The sequence below is a fragment of the Neofelis nebulosa genome, chromosome 4 (assembly GCF_028018385.1).
Source record: "Neofelis nebulosa isolate mNeoNeb1 chromosome 4, mNeoNeb1.pri, whole genome shotgun sequence".
Taxonomy (NCBI): Eukaryota; Metazoa; Chordata; class Mammalia; order Carnivora; family Felidae; genus Neofelis; species Neofelis nebulosa.
The window spans coordinates 151,070,029-151,095,058 of record NC_080785.1 but is presented as its reverse complement, the minus strand read 5'-3'; the positions used below and the strand labels follow the sequence as shown (position 1 = coordinate 151,095,058).

General features: G+C 41.9%; 1 protein-coding gene across 9 annotated transcripts in view; it reads left to right on the top strand.

The window, feature by feature from the left end:
- Positions 1 to 25,030, top strand: part of RBM6 (RNA binding motif protein 6) — a 105,710-nt gene that overhangs the window by 74,938 nt on the left and 5,742 nt on the right. For 8 of the 9 annotated variants that reach the window (XM_058726858.1, XM_058726857.1, XM_058726859.1 and 5 more), the window contains 11 exons: positions 8,456 to 8,530; positions 14,610 to 14,670; positions 16,482 to 16,757; positions 17,576 to 17,736; positions 18,747 to 18,844; positions 19,518 to 19,560; positions 19,636 to 19,717; positions 19,964 to 20,049; positions 20,596 to 20,742; positions 21,815 to 21,910; positions 23,073 to 23,333. In XM_058726858.1, the coding sequence (XP_058582841.1) occupies positions 8,456 to 8,530; positions 14,610 to 14,670; positions 16,482 to 16,757; positions 17,576 to 17,736; positions 18,747 to 18,844; positions 19,518 to 19,560; positions 19,636 to 19,717; positions 19,964 to 20,049; positions 20,596 to 20,742; positions 21,815 to 21,910; positions 23,073 to 23,333 (1,386 nt within the window). Of the gene's footprint in view, positions 1 to 7,328; positions 7,496 to 8,455; positions 8,531 to 14,609; positions 14,671 to 16,481; positions 16,758 to 17,575; positions 17,737 to 18,746; positions 18,845 to 19,517; positions 19,561 to 19,635; positions 19,718 to 19,963; positions 20,050 to 20,595; positions 20,743 to 21,814; positions 21,911 to 23,072; positions 23,334 to 25,030 lie in introns of all 9 variants that reach the window. The other variant, XM_058726863.1, reaches the window with a different exon arrangement.

The window sequence follows — 25,030 nt, the reverse complement described above, 5'->3', positions numbered from 1 at the left end:
TACTGAGCCACCCAGGCGCCCCAATTTTGATCTCCTTTAAACAGGTATAAAGGATGCCTTTTATTTATTTATTTTTTTAATGTTTATTTATTCTTGAGAGAGAGACAGCGCATGAGTGGGAGAGGGGCAGAGAGAGAGAGGGAGACACAGAATCTGAAGAAGGCTTCAGGCTCTGAACTGTCAGTACAGAGTTGGACGCTTAACCGACTGAGCCACCCAAGCTCCCCAGGATGCCTTTTAATACACTGGATAGTATATCTTAGCTCTGAGGGTGTTTAAAGGTATTCAAGGGTTAAGGCTGTATTAGATTTTCAGAGCATACAAGTCTGATCAGGGAGAGTTTCTTGATTTCTTTTTTTTCCAACTTTTTTTTTTTTTTTTTTTTTTTTTTTTTAATTTTTGGGACAGAGAGAGACAGAGCATGAACGGGGGAGGGGCAGAGAGAGAGGGAGACACAGAATCGGAAACAGGCTCCAGGCTCCGAGCCATCGGCCCAGAGCCTGATGCGGGGCTCGAACTCACGGACCGCGAGATCGTGACCTGGCTGAAGTCGGACGCTTAACCGACTGCGCCACCCAGGCGCCCCAGAGAGTTTCTTGATTTCTGAGGGCTCTGCCTTTGTAGCACTTGGCAGCAACTCTAGCTGAGACATTGTTAGAGACCTCTTAGGTTTGTGTTCTCTCAAATTCATAGATTACCTGAGATTTCTGCCCTGTGCAGAGATCATTCCCTCATTCTCAGTGTGTACCTGCTGCAATAGCAGCTATTATATAGCTCAGTAAATGTTGCTTCCTCAGTGGTCTAATTTGACTTGAGCTTGCCTTACATATGAAAAGCTACCCCTCGTTTTTATTATGAACTGAAGTGAAGTTTGATAATTCTGTTATTTGCAAGTGAGAATGAGTAGACTAAAAAGGATTAGGCACTTAATCGTTTGTCCCGTTGGACCTTTTCTGACTCAGAGCTTCCATTCTTAGTCTTATAGCAGCTGTCAAGAGTGGCATTGGGTCTGTAGTGCCTTTTTTTTTTTGTTTGTTTGTTTGTTGTTGTTGTTGTTTTCTTTAGTAATCTCTATACCCAACATGGGTCTGGCTCAAACTCACAGCCCCAAGATCAGGAGTCACATATTATTCCAGCTGTGAGCCAGCCTGATTCTGTACCTTGGATCTGTAGCTTTTTGCCTAAGAAAAAAAGAATGGTGGGTGTTTACCAACCTAAAGTGGCAATTGAACATTGTGTATTCACAAGTCTGGCACTGTATTTTATTCATCTTTTCAGGACATTGTTTCTGCAGAAAGTATGTCAGCAGGGCTTTCTGAAATGTCTGAGCAAGGACACTGAAAGCAAAGAGACTAATAGAGGCAGTCTTCAAGAAGCTAAGGTTCTTGGGTGGGAGGTAGCGGTAGAAATAATGTTTTCAATGGGAGGCCGGAAGAAGAGCTGCTGGCTCTTTGGGGGATACCTGGGGAACACTCTGTAGCCTTCGTGGTGGCCTCAGGGTGTGATCTGCAGTGACTTAAGACTTGTGGGCCTCTCTTGGCTTTTCCTCCCACCTCCCAGCATGAGCTCTGCATACAGAAAAAGAAATGAGAAATGTTTTGATTATGTTACCCAATAAACAAAATAAGAAACTTTACATTTACCACAATGATTTTAGAAACTCCCTTTTACTTCCCCTACAGTGACTTGATTTAGAGCCCTAGACATTGAAGCATAACTATATGTTTAATTTAGGGTCCACTTTTTCCAGAGAAATGAGCAGGGGGAGCTAGAGCAATAGTCATCTCAGGATATGAAAGAGTGTTTATATATATAGTGTTCTATTATTCAGCAGTGTGGGGAGAAAATGTCCCTAACTGCAGTAGGCAGAGAGCCCAGCCCTCTTTTATCTGGGACTAAAACCTCTGCTCTGCATACCTCACAATTTTTTTAGGGTTAATTGAGAAAATCGTTAGGAAGGAACAATCTGTATCTTGTTTCTGTATCTGTTCTACTTTATGAGTACTTTGATTTCATCACAATGCAATTGAAACCAAGTGAGAAAAAAAGTGGAGGTTATAGAAACCTGAATTCTGAAGGGAATTCTGAGGATTATCAATAAGATCTGTTCCAATGTGATCTTCTACTTCCATTAAGAATTTTTTGGAAATAAGTTATTGATTAACCAGGGAAATTGTTTAACTAGACTGAGGTCCTTATCAACATTGAATGAAATATTACTTTAAAACATACACAATTCTAACAAAATGAAATTTTCAAAAATGTTTGCAGTTTAGTGGTTCACAATTATTCAGTTATTGTAAGTACCAGTTGCTGGATCTAGTAATAATTTCTTTATAGCAATATGTTTGTGGTGAAGGAGTTTGCTGAGTGCCCCATCCATCTACCTGGTCTCAGCCTCTGCCAGGAGCCTCACCTTCTCCCAAGGAAAGAAAAGACTTTTGGCTGTTTTGATTATTTACTTATTTGCTTACTCATGTATTTGTTTTTATTTTGCATCTTTGTTTTTGACTCAGATGACTCTTAGAATAGGAGAGTTTTGTGGATCCCTTGGTAAGCAAGTCTTCCTTAAGTCTTCTGAGGAGCTAAGTTGTTGAATTACCTCCAAGACTGTAGATTACTGGTTTTCTTTCATAATTACAAGAGGCGTTTTCTAGAAGAACTGGGATCTTAAAAATACACCAAAGACTGGGGGGCGCCTGGGTGGCCCAGCCTGACTCTTGATTTCGGCTCGGGTCATGATCCAAGGGTCATGGGATCGAGCCCCGTGTTGGGCTCCTTGTGGAGCATGGAGCCTGCTTGAAATATTCTCTCTCTCTCTCTCTCTCTCTCTCTCTCTCTCTCTCTCTCGCCCTCTCCCTCCCTCCCTCCCTCCCTCCCTCTCTCTCTCTCTCTCTCTCTCTCTCCCTCTCCCTCTCTCTCTCTCTCTCTTTCTCTGTCTCCCTCTCCCCCCGCCCCATGCCCCTGTTCCCCACCCATGCTCTCTCTCTCTCTCTCTCTCTCTCTTTATTTAAAAAAAAAAAAAAAAAATGCACCAAAGACTATCAGGGAATGGTGATGAAGGGGGTGGAATATGTTTTTCGCACCAGATACTTTTGCAATAATCAAGTTGCTCTATGTCAGGGCCTGGTCGAGAGTGTATTGTATTCCTGGTACAGAGTTCATCTTGAGACCCTGACTTTGCTGAGCCTGGTGGATTGGGCTGAGTGAAACACAGGCCAGCCATATTGCTTCAGAGAGCACAAATAAGGTTTTAGCAAGATGCTGGTTGTGTCCTCTTAGGAAATGATAGATAAACTGGTCTGGTAGTGAAATATATATTTTAGGAAGCGTTTTAGAAAAAAAAATTGTGCTTACATCTAGACAAGAAAAGATATCAAGATGAAGTAGCAGCTGAGACTGCAATGTCTTCTTGCCCCTCAACTTTTTAGAAAAACTTTTAATTTTTAAAGATTTTATTTTTGTTTAAATAATCTCTGCACACAATGTGGGCTTCAGACTAACGCGCCTGAGATCAAGAGTCACATGCCCTACTTACTGAGCCAGCCAGGCACCCCAATCTTGTCCCTCAACTTTAAATTGGACCCTGAAGTGGGATTCTGTTTCCAGTGGAGATCCCATCAGGGCCTCATCTCCTGGCTGCTCAGAGGGGCACTTAGACCCTGTTCTTTGAAAAGCCAGTCTAACAAAGGGTATGGAGATCACTGGACAGAACTCCTACAGAGTTGTCACAGAGCATTTCTTCTTTGAATTTCTACCTCTACTTACCTCCTTCCTCCCTTTCCTCCTTCTGTCTCATTTTGGTTTTGGCCTTTGGAAATACTAAGTTTTATAAAATGTTTGAACTAGAGCATATTCTTGCACTAGAAAAATTGATCCTATCTGCTTTGCAAAAGATTTCTATAAAAACTACACTTTTATACTAAGGGGAATGACATACATCTGTTTTTAAACCGTTTTGTTCCTCTTGCTGTATTCTTTCTGTGGGACCATTTGATTGCTAGGTGGTTGAAACTGCTGGTAGCAGCTACTTACTACCAACTGTCTTTGTCTTAGGCTTGTGCCTAAAGTAATTGTAGTGCTTTAAGAACGTAAAGACCACTTGAGCAGGCCATTTGGGGGGGGTTGGCAACACAGTCAGGAAGCAGGGTCTTTACGACAGTCTCTCTAAAAAGTCCCTATGGGGCCATTGCCTGCAAATTTCTTTAGACTTTATGCATCTTTTCATCAGAAGCCACCTTTCATGTGTCAACTATTATAAGATGGCTGACTCCCTGGAAGCTTAAAAACAAAGAAAAACAGTATGGCAGAAAGAAAAGCCGACTTTTGGTTCTATATGTGTTGCTAACTAGCTCTGTAACCTTGGGCAAGCTGTTCCATGTATCCCAGCCATTCTTTCCCATGTGGAAATAAGTTCTATATATGCCCTACTTGTGAGGATTGAGCCAGGTGACATTTATGAAGAATGCCTTTGTAAACTGTAATTGCCTTGTGAATAAAGATTACTATCTCTGATAAACAGTACCAGTTCTCAGCCACCAGTAACCTGATTCTCTCATCCCGTGTTTGGAAGAAGCACAAATCTACGAGGAGGGATTGCTGATGTTTCAGTGTGAGTTGTACACAAAGCTCACATACTTTCTCCCTGCCTTTTGATCCTGTCTCTCTCCACACTTTAGCGGGATACCAGTTCTCCCGCACAGCAGCCATGCTGTCAGTACAGTGTGACTAGGACTGCACTTGTATTGGAGATCTTCAACACACATGCCGAGCTGCTGGCCAGAAATGTTCTTCCCCTTCCCATGTGCTCTTGTACCTCCCCAGTACCTTAAGAATTCTTGGGGCTTGGTTATAAGCCAGGTGAACCATGTGGTAGATTCTTATTTAATTCTCTGACCCAAGTCCTTTCCACAGGTTGACAGTCACAAAATGAAGTTATGAGTGAAGTCTCTGGGAGCAGCAGCTGAAAAAGGAAATGGAAATGATTGTGTTGAGTTCAGCAGCCCTCAGACCCAGAGTATGCTCTTGTCTAGTATCCCTGAGGTGGAGAATAAGGACTTGCTTTACTCTCCAGGAGTGCAGTTGTCTCTAGCTTCCTGCAGCTTCACGTTAAAACCCCTTGAGATTATAGTTAAGAACATCTCTAGATGACTTTGTCAAGTGAGGGCTTTGGTCTTAGAGAATTTTAGCAGGTTTTAATCTAATTTAAGCCCAGTCTAACACTACTGAGAAAGGAGGTGTCTTTGGTTTTACTTTCAAATGTAAAATTTGACATTTCCTCTTCTTTGGGAGCCAGACGTGGTTAGTTAGACTCGTGGTCTTCATGGTACCTTTGCCTTAGTGGCTTAATAATTAAAACTCAATAATTCAAATGATGAATAAAAGCCCTAATGTGTGAAGATGGTAGATGATAGACAATTAAAAGTAGACAACCAAAAAGTGATGAAATCATTTTTAATGACTTATTATTTTTTACTTATTAATATTTATCTAAATTTTTACTAACCCAACTCCCCACAGTTTGCTTCCTTAGGAGACACTGGCAGATTTGTACGCAGTCTGAAGAAAGGGCCTGGCCACAGGATAGGGAGGGGTATAGTGTATATCACACCTGTGCTTGGTATATTTGGGCAGACTAAGTGTGATAGCAGCTGGGGAATCAATCCTAGATAAACCTGATTGTTCTCATTCACATGATTTCTGTGTCTGTTTATTCTTATTAAAACAATTGGCTCTTCTTCAATAGTGATGTTAAAACCATTTCATATTCTTTAGCAGTGGTCTCCTCTGGCAGCTTTATGTCTTGCCGTGTGCAGGTTGAAAAGAAAGAGTCGTCCTAGCTGTAGAGGACTCTGAGGAATTGGGAATCATTGCCTTTGTAACACATGAGGTGAAGGCAGTCTTCCTAAAGTTGATATGCTAATGAGTGCTCCTGGCAGGAGGAGTTTCCTACCCTGGACAGAAAGTCATCCGTGGTTCCTGGAGTCACATATTTGTTACCCTGGAAGTATAAAGGCTCTTTGCTTTAGAAATTCCTGAGTCTACTGATGCCTCAAGTGGTAAAATCAAAATTTGCAATTGACTGTATTCACAGTAGTGCCTTGTTCTGCAGCACCGTTCACTCTTCGAATGGCAACCCACACATTTTGTGGATTGGGTGTACAGATGCACACTACGACAGCAGTACCTCCCTCCAGAGCCACTGTGTGCTAAGCACTTCAGTCTTCCAGGGATGGTTGGATCCATTTAGTCTTTTGTTCATTCCCCAAGTGCTTAAGTTCCTTTTCTATACCAAGTACTGCACTTGGTACGATAATAAAAAGCCAGCAGTATTTAGCCTGGACACTAAGATCTAGCCCAGCAATTGACAACTAACATTAAGTGCTATCATGAAGATATAGGTTCTGATGTGTGGTGACCATTTCCTGTGAAAGGTTTAGTCTTTTAGTAGATTGAAATGGGTTGTGAAATATTATATTAACCTGTCAAGCAAATGAGGTGAAGCGAGTGGCATTTTGACCTTGTCTAGTCTCACCTGCTGATTCTAGTCCTTTTTTAGCACTTAGGAGTTGAAATACATTTATTGAGCCCTCACTGTATTCCATTCTAAGCTCTTTACATGTATTAATTTACTTAATCTTCATAACCACCTTATGAAATAGGTACTGTTATCCCTACTTTACAAATGAGGAAACTAAAGAACATGGAAAATAAGGTCCTTGTTAAAGGTCATGAGGTAGAGGCAGGATTCAGATTTAGGGAACCTGATCCAGAGTCCATATTCTTAAATGATGTGATACACTGCCTCTGGGTGGAAGGGTACCATCTTGACCAACCTCCTGTATGGGTAGAGCTTGGCAGAGTGATAGTTCCCTGACCCTCTGTGCCTGCAGAGTTTTGCTCTTTCCTGGATTGGTTTCTGAGAGCAGATTGCTTGTGCCTAATACAGAACAAGAGATGATGAATGCTGCAGGAGGTCCCTTATCTACAGCCCCACATGTGAATCTGGCTCTACCTTTCACCATCTGGATGACCTTGACTCTGAGCATGTTTCCTCATCTGTTAAGTGGAGATAATGTTATTTTATGGGATCATTTAGGGGATTAAATAAAATAACATACTTAACAGTTCCTGGCTCTGAGTAAATGCCTAATAAACGTTAGCAAATTTTTATTGCCATCATCCTCTAACCTTGAGAATGAGCCAAGAAACAATTTCTCAGAGACCAGATTCTAGGACCTAGGTAGGTGGGCAGATTTCCTTTGGTTTTGACAAGACAATAATTTTATTCTATGTATTTCTCTTGACTCTTTTGGTGTGAAAAGCAGAGAGGTAAAGCATTATTTGACAGATGTATGGATTCAAGCAAGAAACTGAGGTCCAATTGCAAAGAAATGCCTTGTAGAACTCAGAGCCCTGTCTGAGGAGACACAGAGGACCCTAGAGGGCGGAGAATGAACACAGCGCAGGGGCTAGTTCCAGAGTCGCATTCTCGGTTAGTTCACTTACCAGTGTGGGTGAGGGTCTCTTGTCAGTAGGCAGAGATTTTTTTCCTCTACTCTAACACGTGTCTGCTGGCTAGTGTTTATTAAAACTTAACTTTTTCTTAATATGAAATAGAATTTGTGACTTTTCTAAAATGCAGAGGCAAAGGAACTCTGTTAACTGCAGGCTTACCGATCCCCTTTCCCCACCTGTTCCTGTGCCAGACTTCCCCAAAGTGCTTATTTGCCAATGGTTGCTCCTCAGATCTCATGGCTAGCTCACTCCGTAGGCTCCAAGCCAGAGTGATGCTGCTGCCACCACTGCCGCCAACACCTCTGCTGCCACCACCAGCCATTCAGGTTCCTGCCATAAGGATGTGACCTGCCGTGAAGCTTTCACCTTTCTCCTTTCTGCCTGTCATTGGGGTTGTGCCTCTTTTCCTGGTGCTTTTTGCCATGCGGCCAGTGTTCCAAAGAAAGTTTTCAGGCACCAAAGTTAAGAGCCCTACCTACCTCTCCCAAGGAGATTTTTGAGTTAGCCATGGAAAAAGAAGACAATTGAGAGGGCTCCTGTGCCTCTGTGCTGCAGAAGGAAGAGTTTGCTTCTTGATAGTGTGCTAGCGCCAAGCCAGGTGGGGGAGACTTGCTGGGACTCATGTGAAAGTGTACTACATGACCTCTGGAGAAGTAGACTGGGCCTATCCTGCCCAAGGACAGCACCCTGACCCACAGGAGCCAAGGCTGAAGACTGATATCACCTTCTGCCATGCCCTTTCCTTAAGCTTAAGCTTAAGCTTGCTCTGCCACACTGCCCCAAGTCTGTGGCTTAAAACAGCCATTTCCTTTTGTTGATGAATAGGCCACTCTTGGTAAAATGTTTCAGCTTGGGGACTGGAAAGGCTGTCTGTGCCTTCCTGTCTCTCTGTTTCTCTGAGGGTTGACGTTGATGGCTTCTGTCTTTGTCTTCACAGGGAACTCTAATGATCCATGACAAAGAGGTCATCCTTGAGTATATATCAGGCCCGGACTTTTGGTACTGCAAACGGGTAAGTGCCTGGAATTCCGTTCCTTAGAAGTAAAGATCCAGCATCATAGCTCCTCTGTGTCTCCAGGAGTGCTATCTGGTAGTATGCATTGCTGAGCACTGAGCTCTTCTTCCTTAGTTCAGATGAACTGAGGGTCAGAGCAAGGTCAGCCACCATTCCTGCTTCCCAGGCTGCTGTCTGTGGCCATAGAGGGTTCTGGGTCTATTGGCCTGTTGGAGGCACCTTCTCAAGGGACATATGCCATGCTTTTCTATTGATGATGAACTGAAAGCAGTGCCTTGACTTACAACCTCTCCTTGGTTACCCTTCCTGGGGGTGGTTACAGGGGAATTACTGTTTTGAAAGTCTGGTTCTGTGGGAGTTACATATTTTTTGGATATTAAAGGGTTTCCAAGGATATGGAACTTTAGGTACTGTGGCATCATACCTCTGTTAAACTCTAATATTCTTCTCGAAAGGCATATTTGAAGATTTTAGGCCATACTCTTCTTAGAAGTCTAGCCAGATTGTAAATGAGCATGAAAATAAAATTTGTCATTTTTTATTGCTGCTTAGTTTCAAAAATAATTGTGAAAAATTTACAAAGTTTCAGGGTGTCTGGGTGCCTCAGTCAGTTAAGCAGCCAACTCTTGATTTTGGCTCAGATCACAATCTCACGGTTTGTGAGTTCGAGCCCTACATCGGGCTCTGTGCTAACAGTGCAGAGCTGGCTTGGGATTCTCTCTCTCTCCTGCTCTCATGTGCATATGCGCTCTCTCTTTCTCTCTCTCTTTCTCAAAATGAATAAACTATTTAAAAAAGTTACAAAGTTCCTGAACCAGGATTCATTAAAAAGTTCATTATAGAACTTGGTAAAATTCAGTAAAAACTTTAGTTTGACATTTTGTTAATCTCAGTGAAATATAATTTGAATAGCTGTGGTTGTCATCGACCAAAGTATCATATTTCATGATATACTACTTTATGGTGTCATTTTATGAAAACATTTAACTTTTTTAAAAATTGTAATAAAATACACATTAAATTTATCATTTTAACCATTTTAAAACATATAATTCAGTGGCATTAAGTACATTCACAATGTTGTACAACCGTCAACACTATCTAGTTCTAGAACTTTTTCCATAACCTCAGAAAGAAACCCTGTATCTATTAGCAGTCACTCCTCATTCTCTTTTTCCTCACTTCCTAGGAAACCACTAGTCTACTTTCTAGCTCTGTGGATTTGCCTATTCCAGATATTTCATCTAAGTGGAATCATGTAATATGTGGTCTTTTGTGTCTGCCTTCAAACTCAGCATGTTGTCAAGGTTTATCCATGCTGTGGATCAGTACCTCATTCATTTCTAGGCCGAATAATTATTATCTGGCTATACCACATTTTGTTTATCCATTCATCAGTTTATGGACATTTGGGTTGTTTCCACATCTTGTCTATTGTGAATAAGACTGCTGTGAATATACATTCATGTACAGGTTTTTGCTTGAACACACATTTTCACTTCTTTTGGGTATATACCCAGGAATTGTCAGGTCATATGTTACTTTTATGTTTTAACTCTTTGAGGAATCAACAAACTGTTTTCTATAGACGGCATCTGCACCATTTTACATGCCCACCCTCAATAAATGAGAGTTCCAGTTTCTGCACAGTCCTTGCCAACATTTGTAATTTTTAACCCCCTTTTAAAAAAAAGATTATTTTTAAGTAATTTCTACACCCAAAGTGGGGCTCTAAATCACAACCCCAAGATCAAGAGTCAGACACTACCAACTGAGCCTGTCAGGCACCCCAACCCTTATTTGATAAATAGCCATCCTGGTGGGTGTGAAATAATATCTCATGATTTTAACTTGCATTTCCCTGTGACTAATGATGTTGAGCATCTTTTTTATGTGCTTATTGCCACTTATATATCTTCTTTGGAGAAATGTTTATTCAAGTCCTTTGCCCATTTTTAATGAGTTGTCTTTTTGTTACTAAGTTGTGAAAGTTATTTATGTATTTTGGATGTAAAACCCTTATCAGATATGTGATTTGCAAATATGTTCTCCCATCCTGTGTGTTGTCTTTGAATTTCTATTTTATTTATTTTATTTATTTATTATTTTTTTATTTGTTTATTCATGAGAGAGAGTGCAGACAAGCAGGAGCAAGGGAGAGGGGCAGAGGGAGAGAGAGAATCTTAAGCAGGCTCCACACTCAGCACAGAGCCTGATGCGTGGCTTGATCATGGGTGTCCTGGGAAGCTGAAGTCAAGAGTTGGATGCTCAACTGACTGAGCCACCCAGACGCCCCTGTCTTTCACTTTCTTATAGTGTTTTTTGCATAAAAATTGTGATAAAGTCTAGTTCAGCTGTTTTTTCTTTCGTTGTTTGTCTTTTGGTATCATGAAACCATTGTCAAATCCAAGGTGATGAAGATTTACCCGTTTTCTTCTGAGAATTTTATAGTTTTGGCTTTTATATTTAGATGTTTCATCTGTTTTGAGTTAATTTTTGTTCATGCTGTGCAGCTTCATTCTTTGGCATGTGGGTATCCAGTTGTCCCAGCAGCATTTATTTAATCACTATTCTTTTCCTATTGAGTGGTCTTGCACTCTTGTTGGAAATCAATCGACAGAGGTCTATAGGTTGATTTCTATTGACACTCAATTTTATTCTTTTGATCTATATTTTTTCCTTATGCTAGTACCATGCTGTTTTGATTATTGTAGCTCTGTAGTAAATTTTGGAATTGATAAGTATGTCCTTCAGCTTTGTTCCTTTTTCTCTTTTTTTTTTTTTTAGAGTTAGAGAAAGCACATGAGCAGGGAAGGGGCGGAGCAGGCGGGGTGGACAGAGGATCTGAAGCAGACCCTACTCTGACAGAGAGCCCGATGTAGCACTTGAACTCATGAACCATGAGATCATGACCTGGGCCAAAGCTGGACACTTAACCAGTTGAGCCACCCAGGCACCCGATCTTTGTTCTTTCTTAAAATTGTTTTGGCTAGGGGCACCTGGGTGGCTCAGTTAAGCAGCCAACTCTTAATTTCAGCTCAGGTCATGATCTCACAGTCCGTGAGTTTGAGCCCTGTGTCGGGCTCTGCCCTGACAGTGCGGCACCTGCTGGAATTCTCTATCTCCTCTCTCTGCCCCTCTCCCACTCATGATTTTTCTCACTCTCTCTCCCTCTCTCTGTCTCAAATAAATAAACATTAAAAAAATTAAGTAAAATTGTTTTGGCTATTCAGGATCTTTTGTAATTCCACATAAATTTAAAGAAAAACTAGGGGCGCCTGGGTGGCGCAGTCGGTTAAGCATCCGACTTCAGCCAGGTCACGATCTCGCGGTCCGTGAGTTCGAGCCCCGCGTCGGGCTCTGGGCTGATGGCTCGGAGCCTGGAGCCTGCTTCCGATTCTGTGTCTCCCTCTCTCTCTGCCCCTCCCCTGTTCATGCTCTGTCTCTCTCTGTCCCAAAAATAAATAAAAAACGTTGAAAAAAAAATTTAAAAGAAAAAAAAAAAAAAATTTAAAGAAAAACTTTTCCATTTCTACAAAAAAAAAAAAAAAAAGACCATTAGGATATTGATAACATTTAACATTTTAATAGTGATTACCTCTACATTTTGAGATTATGGGTGATTCCTCCCTCTTTTATACTTTCTTAATCAGCTATAATGCACAAGTATTATTTATTTCATAATCAGAGTTGGAGGAAGCTAGCATTAAAGGGGCAATTTTGAACTCTATTTTCTGTTAACTAGCAGAAAACAGATGTTGATATCTGATGTCAAAATTATATAGCTGTTGCCAAAATTATTGCTTGAAAGAGCAGAGTGGCTTGGTTACATTGTCCCCTAAGATGACAAGCCACTTGCTTAGCTGTTTCAGGAGTACTTTGTAATTTCTGCACTGTTTTGGAAGGGTTGAGGGATCAACCCTGCATATGTGACCTTTGTCCTTATGTGGAGTGCACCAACTTTAAAAACAATATTTATAGCAGTATGATTTATAATGGCCCAGGAGTGGAAACAGCTGAATGTCCATAACTGATGAATGGATAGACAGACAACATGTGGTACAGCCATACAGTGGAATGCTATTTGGCAATTGAATGAAGTACTGAAACATGTTACAACGTGGATGAACTTTGGAAACACTATGCCAGACACAAAAGACATTATATTGTACTATTCCATGGGACTGGTGAGAATGGGGCCAATGAAGACATTCTAAAGTTAGACTGTAGTGATGGTTGCACTCCCACATATACTGGAAATTACTGGACATGTGAAACAGGTGAAGGTTATGGTACTTAAAAAACCAAGGTGACTGGGGGGGTGGGTGGGAAGGTGGACAAAAACAACCAAGGTTAGGCTTCTGACCTACCACTGACATCTCTTCTGTAGTAACAAGCAGCCTCCAAATCCTAGTGACTTAAATTGATATACATATTCTTTTTTAAATTTTTTTAATGTTTGTTTTATTTTTGAGAGAGAGACAGAGCGTGAACAGGAGAGAGGCAGAGACAGAGACACAGAATCTGAAACAGGCTCAGGCTCTGAGCTGTCAGCACAGAGCCCAACGTGGGGCTCGAACTCATCAACTGCGAGATCATGATCTGAGCTGAAGTCAGACGCTTAACTGACTGAGCCACCCAGGCGCCCCACATATTCTTACTTTGAATTACATGTTTGGAGCTATGGGTCATTATTTCAGTTCTCCACAGCCTCTCTTTCTGGGATGCAGGTGGATGGAGCAGTCCCAATGTGGTATTGCTCTCCCCGTGGCTGAGGGAGAGAATGAGAGGCTCGTTCTCACAAAGCGATGACTCTTAGAGCTTCTGCCAGGCCCACTCACACTGTTGGCCAAAGGTGACAATAGAGAGGGGAGGGCAGTCATGTTGCAGAGAGGTACCACAGTCACTTGACAGTAGGCAGGGGCTCTTACACAGAGACGGGAACAACAAAATAATCAATTATAATGACTTTACTCGAGTTACTTACCCTCTCCAAGCCTCAGTTTCATCTTCTACAAAATGAGGAGATAATAGTTGTCCAAATCATTTAAGTGACGATGTGTGAAAAAGGCCTGGTACCTGGTGTGTGCTGTTTACTCACTAGTTTCTGCTTCTGTGGTTATTGTTCTCTCCTCCATCTGGCATTCCTTACTTGCCCTACAAGGCCCTGCTCAAATAGCAGCATTTTCTTCATGGTTCCTGCTCTTTGGTTTCCTGCCGGTCAGCTCTGTCCTCATACTACTTAGAAGCTCATTGGCAAAAGTTCAGGGTCTTTGGGGTTGGGCAATGTGCTTAACTTTTTATTCATAGGTTCAGACAAGAAGAACTACATTCACATTGCTTCAGTATGTTCCTCCTGTTTTGTTGCCCCTTTTTAAAATCAGTGTTTGACTAAGGGGAATTGATAAATGAATTCTCAGTTCCAGCCAAGCCTGGTTGGGGCTGTCATAAGCAGTTCAGAATGAAATGTTGGATGCAGACTGTGAATGGCAATGGCTTTGAGGCAGTAGTATCCTATAAACCATTTAACAGCCAGTTTTCTTTTCTTTTCTTTTTTTTTTTTAATTTTTAAAAATTGTCTTAATGTTTATTTAGTTTTTTGACAGAGGAAGCTGAGGATGGGCAGAGACAGAGAGAGATAGAGAAATCCCAAGCGGGTTCCGTGCTGTCAGCACAGAGCCTGATGCGGTGCTCGAACTCATGAACTGTGTGAGATCAGGACCTGAGCCAAAACCAAGAGTCGGATGCTTAACCGACTGAGCCACCCAGGCATCCCTAACAGTCCAATTTTCTTAGTTAAATTTATTTCCTATAGAAGTCTTTGTTCTGGGCAAAAGCATTTGGGGCTGCTCCAGAGCTAGGTGCCCTGTTGGAAGGCAGCTCTCAAACAGCAGCTCACCAGATTCTGTCTGCCTGCTCTGGTGAATGGGGGGGGGCGTCAGATTTGTTAGGCTTTATGGTGACCTGGGATATGGTTTATTTCTTTCATGTTTGGCAGGTACTGTTGTGTTCAATATACATAAGATTTTTTAAAATGCCTTGGGTCAAATTTAAAGTCTTTCCCTTTCCCATGCAGTGTAAGGCCAGCGTAGCTGGGTACCGATCTTCATGTTCACTCTGCAAGTGCCCAAGGGAAGGTGAGTGGTGGCAGAGGTGGTGGTGGTGGCTTCTGTTTTGTGTACTGAGCAAAACAAACTTCATGTTCTCTTTGACTTTAAAGAGTGGTCATCCCTAAATACAAGTTGATCTGTAAAGCTCTTCAAAGTGCATTGTGATCTCTGCCCTCATGTGACCTGTTTCTGAATGATACTGGATGTCAGAGTTCCACCAGGGGAAAGAGCTGGGTTTGCAGGATCCTCACACTGAGGGGGCTAAGTGAGCAGCTGACTAGAGGTCAGTAGTAGTGCTGTTTAGAGTACAGTTAAGGATGTTAAGTTGAGAAAGAGTCCACGCAGCATTAGTCCTAAGCATGTGACCCTTACCCCCACTGCTTTGAAGTTATTGCAAATCATTTTTTATCGAAATGCTGTTCTTATTTACACTCTACCTAAACATTTCAGAATCTTCAACAGAAAAATATTTGTTAAGATAACAGTAAAAATATGAACAAGAGAAAATAGGATTGAGAGTATATGTTGTTTTTATAGAAGGATAAACCTAATAGCTTCTCAGTCCCTGAACTTTAAAGTAAATTTCTGCAGAGAACCTTTAGTTAGACAACCCCCAGGAGTCTGTCAAGGGCATCTGTAGCAACAGTCCTATAGTGGTGACTGTTATGTGCCTGTTTCTGATATTACCCCTTCAGGAGAGCTAGGGCGTGACCATAAAATACAGTTCAGTGTATGGATCCAGGTAACCTTCTGAAGGACCTGTTGGTTCCAAGTTTAGAACTTAAATGCCTCAAAGAGTTTCTTAGCTGGGATTTTGAGCTGTAGTGGAGAGTTTGCTCCCTAGTGAGGACTGTGAATCAGCTGTTCTGAAAATCTTTTAAGGAAGGCCCTACATGCTGTAGAGACCAAACCAACCTCTGAGAAGGTGAGTAAATAACTGAGATTTTTTAACTTGTATTACTTCAGATTAGGCAAAATTGTGTTTTTTCCCTCAAGAAAGATTTCTTTCTCCATATATTCTAACAAATGAAAGGATGGTTTATAAAAATCCTTGGGTACCATACCACCGAGAGGGCTGAGACGACTTTAACCTGGAAATGTGTAAAGCAGGTATTCGCTAATTGCCTGTCACTGCTATTAAGCAGTCTATATTGCTCCTATAGAATGTCTTTTTTTGAGCCACGTGACTTTCTGTGAACCCTCCAAGACTGAATTAATTGCAAAACTATGCTCCTAGTTAATTGGACTAATTGTCCTGCTATAGAAAGAGATTTGAAGTGAATCAGTTATATTTTGAAGGACATTTGCTCATTATAATTATTTGCATGTGAATGAGCCATATTCAGGTAGTTCTGTTAACTTCCTAGAGAAGAGGGGGCCCACCCATGGTCTTGGAGAATTTGAAGCAGCTGTCATAGTATCATAACACTGGAAGAAGCAAGGCTCCTAGACATAAACATTTGGAAAATATGTTTCTACCAAACTTCTGGCAATAATCATATCTTTGGTAATTTTGTTGCCAAATGTATTCTTATCATTGGTTTTAGTATTCAGGCCCGGAGTCTCATGAAGGATTTCTTATATTTAAATGTTTGGAAAGTAATAGAGAACTCATAAGATGAAATTTTTTCAATAATTGTGTGGTTTCTTTGAAGTATAACATATGCAGACTCATTAGCCTTGTTTAAAATCTGTTAGAGGGCTTTTTTATAGGTATTTCTAAGACTGTTAAAAGCATTCCAATATGAGTATTTGGTGGCAGGTAAGGAGGAATCACAGCAGTAGTGTTTTTTGGATGAAACCTTCTGGAGATTCTCTTTCTGTTTCTGTTCCTCTAGTGACAGAGGCCAAGCAAGAATTAGTAACCTATCCTCAGCCTCAGAAAACATCCATACCAGCAGCATCAGAAAAACAACCCAACCAGTCTCCAAGGTCAGGTGATAAAGAATCTGAACCCAAAAAGCGGGAAGAAGGACAAGAACCACGCTTGGGACATCAAAAGAGAGAAGCAGAAAGATACCTGCCTCCTTCTCGAAGGGAAGGGCTTACCTTCCGAAGAGACCGAGAGAAGGAGCCATGGTCTGGGGAGACACGCCAGGATGGGGAGAGCAAAAGTAAGTGGTTTGTCAGGGGGTGTACTAGATTTTGACTACCTCAGTTGGAATTTAGATGGTCTGTTTTGTGGCTGGGGACCAGCTCTTTCCCACACCCTATTAAAACTGCTCACCTTATGGTGGAGGCTCTTGCTTTCTGCAGGCCTTGCCATACCAGTCAAAGGAATCTATATCCTCCAAATAGCAAGTTGCTATTCAAATTTCTGAGTATTGGTGAAGAAATGTTTGAAGTATATGACCAACGTTGTTTTATAGAATCAGCCTTGCTAGAGCAGAATGGCATCTGTAGTATAAAAAGAACAATCAAGGGCACCTGGGTGGCTCAGTCAATTAAAGCTTTCGACCTCAGCTCAAGTCATGATCTCACAGTTCAGGAGTCAGAGCCTCGCATCTGGCTTTCTGCTGTCAGGACAGAGCCCACTTCAGATCCTTTGTCCCCCTTTCTCTCTGCCCCTCCCCTGCTCATGTGTGTGTGCATGCGTGCACATGCGCGCTCTGTCTCTCAAAAACAAACATTTTTAGGGGCACCTGGATGGCTCAATCAGTTAAGTGTCCAACTTCAGCTCAGTCGTGATCAAGTTCATGGGTTTGAGCCCCGCATCAGGCTCTGTGCTGACAGCTCAGAACCTGGAACCTGCTTCGGATTCTGTGTGTGTGGGTGTCTCTCTCTCTCTGTCCCTCTTCTGCTCATGCTCTCTCTCTCTCAAAAAATGAAATGAAACAAACATTTTTTTAAAAAGACAATCGGGCTTTGAGGGCTTTGAAAATTAACCTTTCTCTTTCTTTGCTCCTTTCCCATTTGTGCATGGTTCGTTCAGCAATCATGCTAAAACGCATCTATCGGTCTACTCCACCTGAGGTCATAGTGGAAGTGCTAGAGCCCTACGTCCGCCTTACTACTGCCAATGTCCGTATCATCAAGAACAGAACCGGCCCCATGGGCCACACTTACGGCTTTATTGACCTTGACTCCCATGCGGTAAGTTTGCTCTGCTTTGGAATAGCCAAGGGACAGCTGGCTATAGAATCCTTAAGGATATTTGAGGGGATTCTTTATCGTTGGAATACTCATGTGCTATCTGTCATCACAACCCCCCTTGTTCTTTCCTTTGGGTTTAATGCTCACTCAGATGAAGGGACTATCCTTTTAAAGTTAGAATTCTTGAATGTTTTTCCAAATCTGGTTTTGTTTTATGGCATTTACAATGTCCAATTAAAATAACATGAGAACCGGGGTGCCTGGGTGGCTCAGTCAGTTAAGCATCTGACTCTTGATTTTGGCTCAGGTCATGATCTCCCAGATCGTAAGTTCAAGCCCTGCATCAGCACAAAGCCTGCTTGGGAGTCTCTCTGTCTCGCTGTCTGCCCCTTCCCTGTTCACGTGCGCCCACTGGCGCACTCTGGGTGGATAGATAGATAGATAGATAGATAGATTCCTCACAAGTAACTACGTTCTTATGTTACCTATGTACTGAACCTTTCAAGATTTAGTGAATTTTCTTGTTTCTGAAATTTGTTTTGCTTAGCCATAGATGGTCTTATATTTGATGGTAATAGGACAGTTCCCTCTCTTCCTCAAAATGTTGCTTTAATAGATTCTTGTGGTTTGAATTTTTAGTTGTGGGGCCTTCTATCTAATATTGTGAATGTAGTAATGAAAATCATTGGTATTTCTTAGATTTCATGCTCAGAAATCATAAGGGACTTTGTAAACTGGATCTGATGCAATGACAATTGCAGAAGAGAATTTGAATTTGAATTTCTGATATCAATACCAGAGAAACTGGTGTCTACTGTGACCACTATTCTGATCAACACTGCATCAAGACTTGCCTGTTTTTGCCAGTGTGCTCTTACTATTACAGTTATGACCAGAACATAATGTTCAGTACATTTTTCTTTTGAGAAGGAAAATCCATGTTCAGTTCTCTTTCAGAGGACATGGCCTTTTCTCTCTCCCTGTGCTGAAATGTATCTTTGGTTCCCCAGGAAGCTCTTCGTGTAGTGAAGATCTTACAGAACCTTGATCCGCCATTTAGTATCGATGGGAAGATGGTAGCTGTAAACTTGGCCACTGGAAAACGAAGGTAAGGCAGAGGAGTGGGCCTCCTTTGTGATTCCCCTACTCAGGTTTTTGGGAGGAAACTGATAAAAGGCAGAGATAGTAAGACATGGTATCTTCTGATATGGGTTGCTTCAGATACGTATGCGTGTTTTCTTTTTCTGAAGCTTGCCTTATTCTGACTCTAGATTTTTTTTTTCTCCCCCTTAAATAGCACTACTAGATACTTTAGTCCCTTTTCTCTTCACTGACTGGTATCTTTGGGTCTCAAATGATGATACTGTCTTGGATGTGCGGAAAAATCTTGATATATCCTTGCCCCTTGGAATCCTAAGAAAATGATGTCCTGACGCCCTACTTCCCTGGCCTTGTTCATATACTCCCACAGTACTAGGAAACATAATTCCTCTTTACTCCTATATTTATCTTGCCCCAGGAGTGGTAACTGGGAAGTGGCTGCGTTGGAGAGGCAGGCTTACAGGGATGGAGCAGATCTTGCTCTAGCACCCTCACTTCCTTTGCTCTTTTGCTTCAGCAGTGGCTTTGTAGGAGCCTCCATACTGCCAGGCCTGCTTGCTGTCTGGGTTGGTAGCTTTCCCTGCAAAATGGGGGAAAGAACGTTTCTTGGCAAATCTGTAGGCAGTCCTCAGGGATTTTTTTGGTAGCAGACTCAAGACCTGTTGTATTATTTGTTACAGAAATGATTCTGGGGACCATTCTGACCACATGCACTACTATCAGGTAGGCGTCAGCAGTTGGGGAGTACTCTGAGAGCTATCAGAAGTTCCATAATTTTAACTTGCCTTTCTGTGATAGGGTAAAAAGTATTTCCGAGATAGGAGAGGAGGAGGCAGAAATTCAGACTGGTCTTCAGATACAAATCGACAAGGACAACAGTGTAAGTGACTTGTTTTATTTCTTTTGGTCTTTTTGGCTTGACTACTCATTAACTGAAATCTTTGTAGTCACAAAGTTAGCAAGAGATACTGTTGACTGAGGTGCTCCTTCAGAGAGAGCACCATCTATGGGTTCTGCACCTGTTTGGGTTGGCCAACCCCATTCTTGGGTTGTTCTTGGTAAGTTCCCAGCAAGGGCTTCACTGGACAAGGACTAACTGACATTGGCTTGGTTTTGTTCCCACTAGCATCATCTGACTGCTACATATATGATTCTGCTACTGGCTACTATTATGACCCTTTGGCAGGCACTTATTATGACCCCAACACTCAGGTGAGTTTTTGGTTGGTTTACTTGGTCACTGATTCTTTGGAGAAAAGTACCTGTAATTTGTTACTGTGAAGATTTTTTTCCCTGGATTTTCTGGTTGCTCATTACATGAAAAGTGACAATGTTGAAATTTATAGAAGTTTCACTATTTCTCCATTCCTGGCAGCTGCTCTGTTACATTGTCTGTACCTCATGTCTAGTCGGGTGTCTTTTAGAGTCCACATGTTATATCATGTTGTATTTATTGAGTTGTGTTCATTCAGGATTTAAAGATGGTGACCTTTCTGTTAACTGTTGCCTATATGGAAAAGCAATGCTTTGTGGCATTATAGGTAAGAACAGTGCTGCTCTTGGAAAAATGGACAGTGAGTGGTCTGGATGTGTCCTGGCCCCTGGAGAGAGTTTCTAGATTGTTTGATGTGGTCTCTTCTTAGGCTTGTGAGGAAGAGAGCCATTCTTTCCCCTAGAAGGAAACTTGCTCCTTAGACCTAGAATTAACTGGGAAAGTGAGACATTCTGCAGACTTAACAGTTTGTAACCGTATCGCAGCAAGAAGTCTATGTGCCCCAGGACCCTGGGTCACCTGAAGAAGAGGAGATCAAGGAAAAGAAATCCACCATTCAAGGAAAGTCAAGTAGCAAGAAGGAGGCATCTAAAAGAGATGGCAAGGAGAAAAAAGACCGAGGAGTGACAAGGGTAAGAGGGCTTTTGAATCTGCTCTTTACCAGATAATTACAGATTCAAATGAAGGAGTCCTAGAGGAAATCTGGGGTTGAAGAGACAAGTGACTAAAAAAATGCCAGTAATCCACTTGCCTTTTTATAGGCAGTGGGTAACTCTTTCACAGTCATAAAAATCATGGCTGGTAGAATGAAGTGGCTGAGTTCAAATCCTAACACCTGGGCTCCGCACAGTTTCACTCTCCTGTTCCCCCTCTTCAGTGCTTGATGTTTCTGTAGGTCTAATTGTGGTAAGGCTACCAGTTTGTGTTCTCTGCTCAGTTTATATTTGATCGTAAGTAGCTTTTCCCTGGTTCTATAATACTCTTTATTATTTTAATGCCTGTATGGTAAAAAAAACTCACAGTAAAACTGTACCATCATTTTCTTCATCGTTCCTGCATAATTTGTTTCTTCTTTTTAGTCTTATTCTGTTGTAATATGCATCATCTAGTTAGTATTTTATTTCTCCTTCTAAATTACTTCCTTAGGATAAATTTTCAAAATGGAAGATGTTGAACATTTTTGTGTCTCCTGACATAGAGCCAGATTAGTTTCAAAAGAATTCTATTGATTTGCCCTGGCACCAGTTAAGCATTAGTGAAAATGATGAGTTCGCTTGTGGTTCAATTCATAACTTACCTTTTTTTTCCCCTTCTAATACTGCTGGTTGTTTATCTAGAGATACAGACAGACAGAGAAAGTATGTGTGTGTTTCTGAGAACCTAGACTTCTGCTTTGGCACTTATTCTTTCTAACAGTATTCCCAATCATTTGTAAAATGAGGATATTAATGCCTGTCTGGAGGGTTGTAGTAAAGGCTAAGGATGACAGTGCATAAAAATGCCTCATCTGGTTCCTGACATATAGTGACCACTCCATATACACTGAATGTTATGTTTTTAAAGGCTTTTTTATTTTGAAAGCATTATAGCAACATTACAGATACTTCACAAATTAGGAGGTTTGGAAAATCTGACTAATTTCAACAGGGTTAACTCTTAACCAGCTTTTATGAGTATCATAAGAATTATCATGGGTTTGATCAGTTTCAGGAAAATGCCAGTGAGGGGACAGCCCCCCCAGAGGACGTCTTTAAGAAGCCCCTGCCTCCCACTGTGAAGAAAGAAGAGAGTCCTCCACCAGTAAGACTAAGCCAAGGCCCTGGGCTGAGAGGCTGGGGCTGGTTCCATATGAGAAAGGAAGTTCAGAGGCCGATGCCTCACTTTGGTGTTGGTCCTTTTGTTCCCTCTGTCTCACAAACAAGGACTTTTCTTGAATATGAGCATGAGATAAATGTTCCTATCTGCTAATAGGGATATAACTGGAGAATCAGAGGCAGTTATCTGTCCTCTTTCTTTGTACCCTGTGCCATTCCCACCAGACCAAGGGAGGACCTGGCCCTTTTTAAGTTATAATCTTGGTCTTGTTAATTCTTCTTTTCTAAATGACCCAGGAAACCCATTTCCCTGGCTCCATTTTTTCCTGCCTTTTTGGTGCTGCATAAGAATCGCAGATGGGGAATGCAATGCATGGTCATTTTGACAGTTTGCCTGCCTGGCCAAAGTGAACAGTTCTAAACTTGGTACCCAATTTTTAGATGCATTAAAGTGATGGTCTCCTCCAATTGCAGATGATTCTGGTTAAATGTAAATATATAACAATAGTGGCCATGCTTTACTTTTATTTTGATTGATCATAGGCCACTGATCATGCATCATTATTTCATAGTTCCTATAAACTACTGGTATATATTCTTTGCCTGCAGCGTATTACTAGTACAGTTCATTGTAGCATCAGTCCTATCCATGCCTTTGCCTTTGCCTTTGCCTTTGCGTCACTCAGGAGCTGTCTACCTGAGAGTTTATCCTTCATTTGCTTTTTTAATCCTCCTGCTAAATCCCTTTTGCTATAGGGGTTACTATAGCCTTAATAAAGTTTATCTTTCCTTTTCTGCATGGGTTACAGTGACTTGGGGGTTGTTGCTATCTCTTCCTCTTTGTAACTCGTAACTTCCATGTTTATGTCAGTTCCCCTTTCCCTTCTTTCTCTTCACTGTTTGTTGCTAGAGTCACCTCTAACGGAACCTTTCTGGTTTTATCTCAGTGATCAAGGAGAAAAGTCAAGCTTAAACCATGTTGCCTTCCATCTGGGAAGGAGCAGTGCGGTCAGTGGGCCTATTTTGAGCCCACTGTTCATTATTCAAACTAAAAGAAGAAATGAGATATACCCATACTGGAATATTCAGAAAACAGGCCCCACAATATAGATTGAAGTTAGTCTTAATCTCTGGCCTTCTCTTTCCAGCCTAAGGTGATAAACCCACTCATTGGCCTCCTGGGTGAATATGGAGGAGACAGTGACTACGAAGAGGAAGAGGAGGAGGAACAGACCCCTCCTCCACAGCCCCGCACAGCACAGCCCCCACAAAGGGAGGAACTGACCAAGAAGGAGAACGAAGAAGACAAACTCACTGATTGGAATAAACTGGCTTGTCTGCTCTGCAGAAGGCAGTTTCCCAACAAAGAAGTTCTGATCAAACACCAGCAGCTCTCAGACCTGCACAAGGTATGGGGAAGGGGCTCTGACCTGTCAGACTTTGGACTCTTACTATCAATGAGCATCACAGCCCAATTTCAAAATGAATTGTTCCTCCACGTTTTGTTACGAGTTGCTCTGCATTAAGGCTGTGCTCACCTTCCAAAACCTCACTTTGTAGACCCAAGGCAAGCAGCATGGCTGGGATTGGGACACCAAACACGGAGGCTGCACTGAAGACAGGAGGAGAGGGGGTCGTGGAGTAGGAAACTAACTGGCTGAGTTTCTCATCTTAGTTCTTCCATTAAGCTAACAATTGGACCTCAGATAATCCCCTTCTCTTCTGTGATACTTGGTGCCTTCACCTGGTTCTGTCTAGCTCTGATACTGTGCAATTTTCCCTAAAGGTGGGTCACATTCTGCCACCTCTTCATGTGGTAAAACACCTATAAATCATGACACGACATCTGTTGTTAAGGTGCTAAACTGACATACACTGGCCCTCCCCTGCAGTCTTCCCATTTAGATGTACTGACCAAGGAGCCAAATTCTGGACAAAGAAAGCCCATAGACAGACCCGTGTTTTCAGTATAGGGTGATTTATTTCACACTCCTTCTCTAGCAGATTTGCTAGAGCCAGTGAGGAGATTGGATTTCAACTTTCCCTTAGTATAAAACCCAAAGTCTTATGTAGCTAAAAGCTGAGAAAGTTTGCTTTTGGTAATAAGCACACCTCTTCTCCCAGCTGCCTCAGTGGAGGCTCTGCAGAGTTTCTATGGGGGTGAGAGGCTCCTGACACTCCCTGCAACAGATTACTTCCCAAGTCCCTTTGCCTTTCTAGAATTCTGAGTCATGAGACTGACGCATTTAAATTCCAGCTCTCTGGGGGTTCTTGGCTGGCTCAGTTGGGTAGAGCATGTGACTTTTGATCTTGGGGTCATGAGTCCAAGCCATATTGGGCATAATTTTTAAAAAAATAAAAGGGTAAATCATTTTTTTAAAAATAAAAATAAATTTAAGCTGTCTAATGAAAATGATATTAAATGTCTAGTGTCAGGAAAGAGGAGCCAGAAGTCTGGTGAACTGACCCTGGGACCGTGGAAAGTGGACTGTAGTACTTTTTCCTTTCCTTGCAGTGATCCCAGTGCAAAGAATACCCTGTCCATACAAGAGATGCTCTGGACACCTCAAGTTTCTTATATGTGCCCGAGGGTATTGTGTAGTAGAGCCATGCTTAAGACGTGGGGGACCCTCAAGGAATACAGGACTCTCAGAGCAGTCTGTTTGTTCCTTTAGGAGCTTGGGTTCTCCTTTTCATATTTCTCTGAGGGTTTGAAAAAGTGAATAGTGCCTGAGAATAGTGGTGGGGGGCAGGTGGTATTAGGCAGAGCACTTGTTGGCATTTCATTTTCTTTACTGGTGTGCTCAGATTCCCCTCTGTCGTAATTTTTACCATATAACCCAGATTTGTGTTTTCTATGTTTTGGAGAGTAGTAGAATAAGGTCTCTCGTGCCACACCACATAACTAATCTGTGTGACAAGCCAGCAATTGAACTTGGGGTCTCATTGGTGAGCCTAAAGCCAGTCTAGCTAAGAATTGTTGCTTGCAGAGTACACTGATCATTCAGGAGAGTTGGTCAGTGAAAAAGGAGCCACAGTCCTAAAGCAGCTATTGGGAAAGGCCTAGAAACACTTTCTAGGGCCACTTTTTCTAGACCTGTACTCC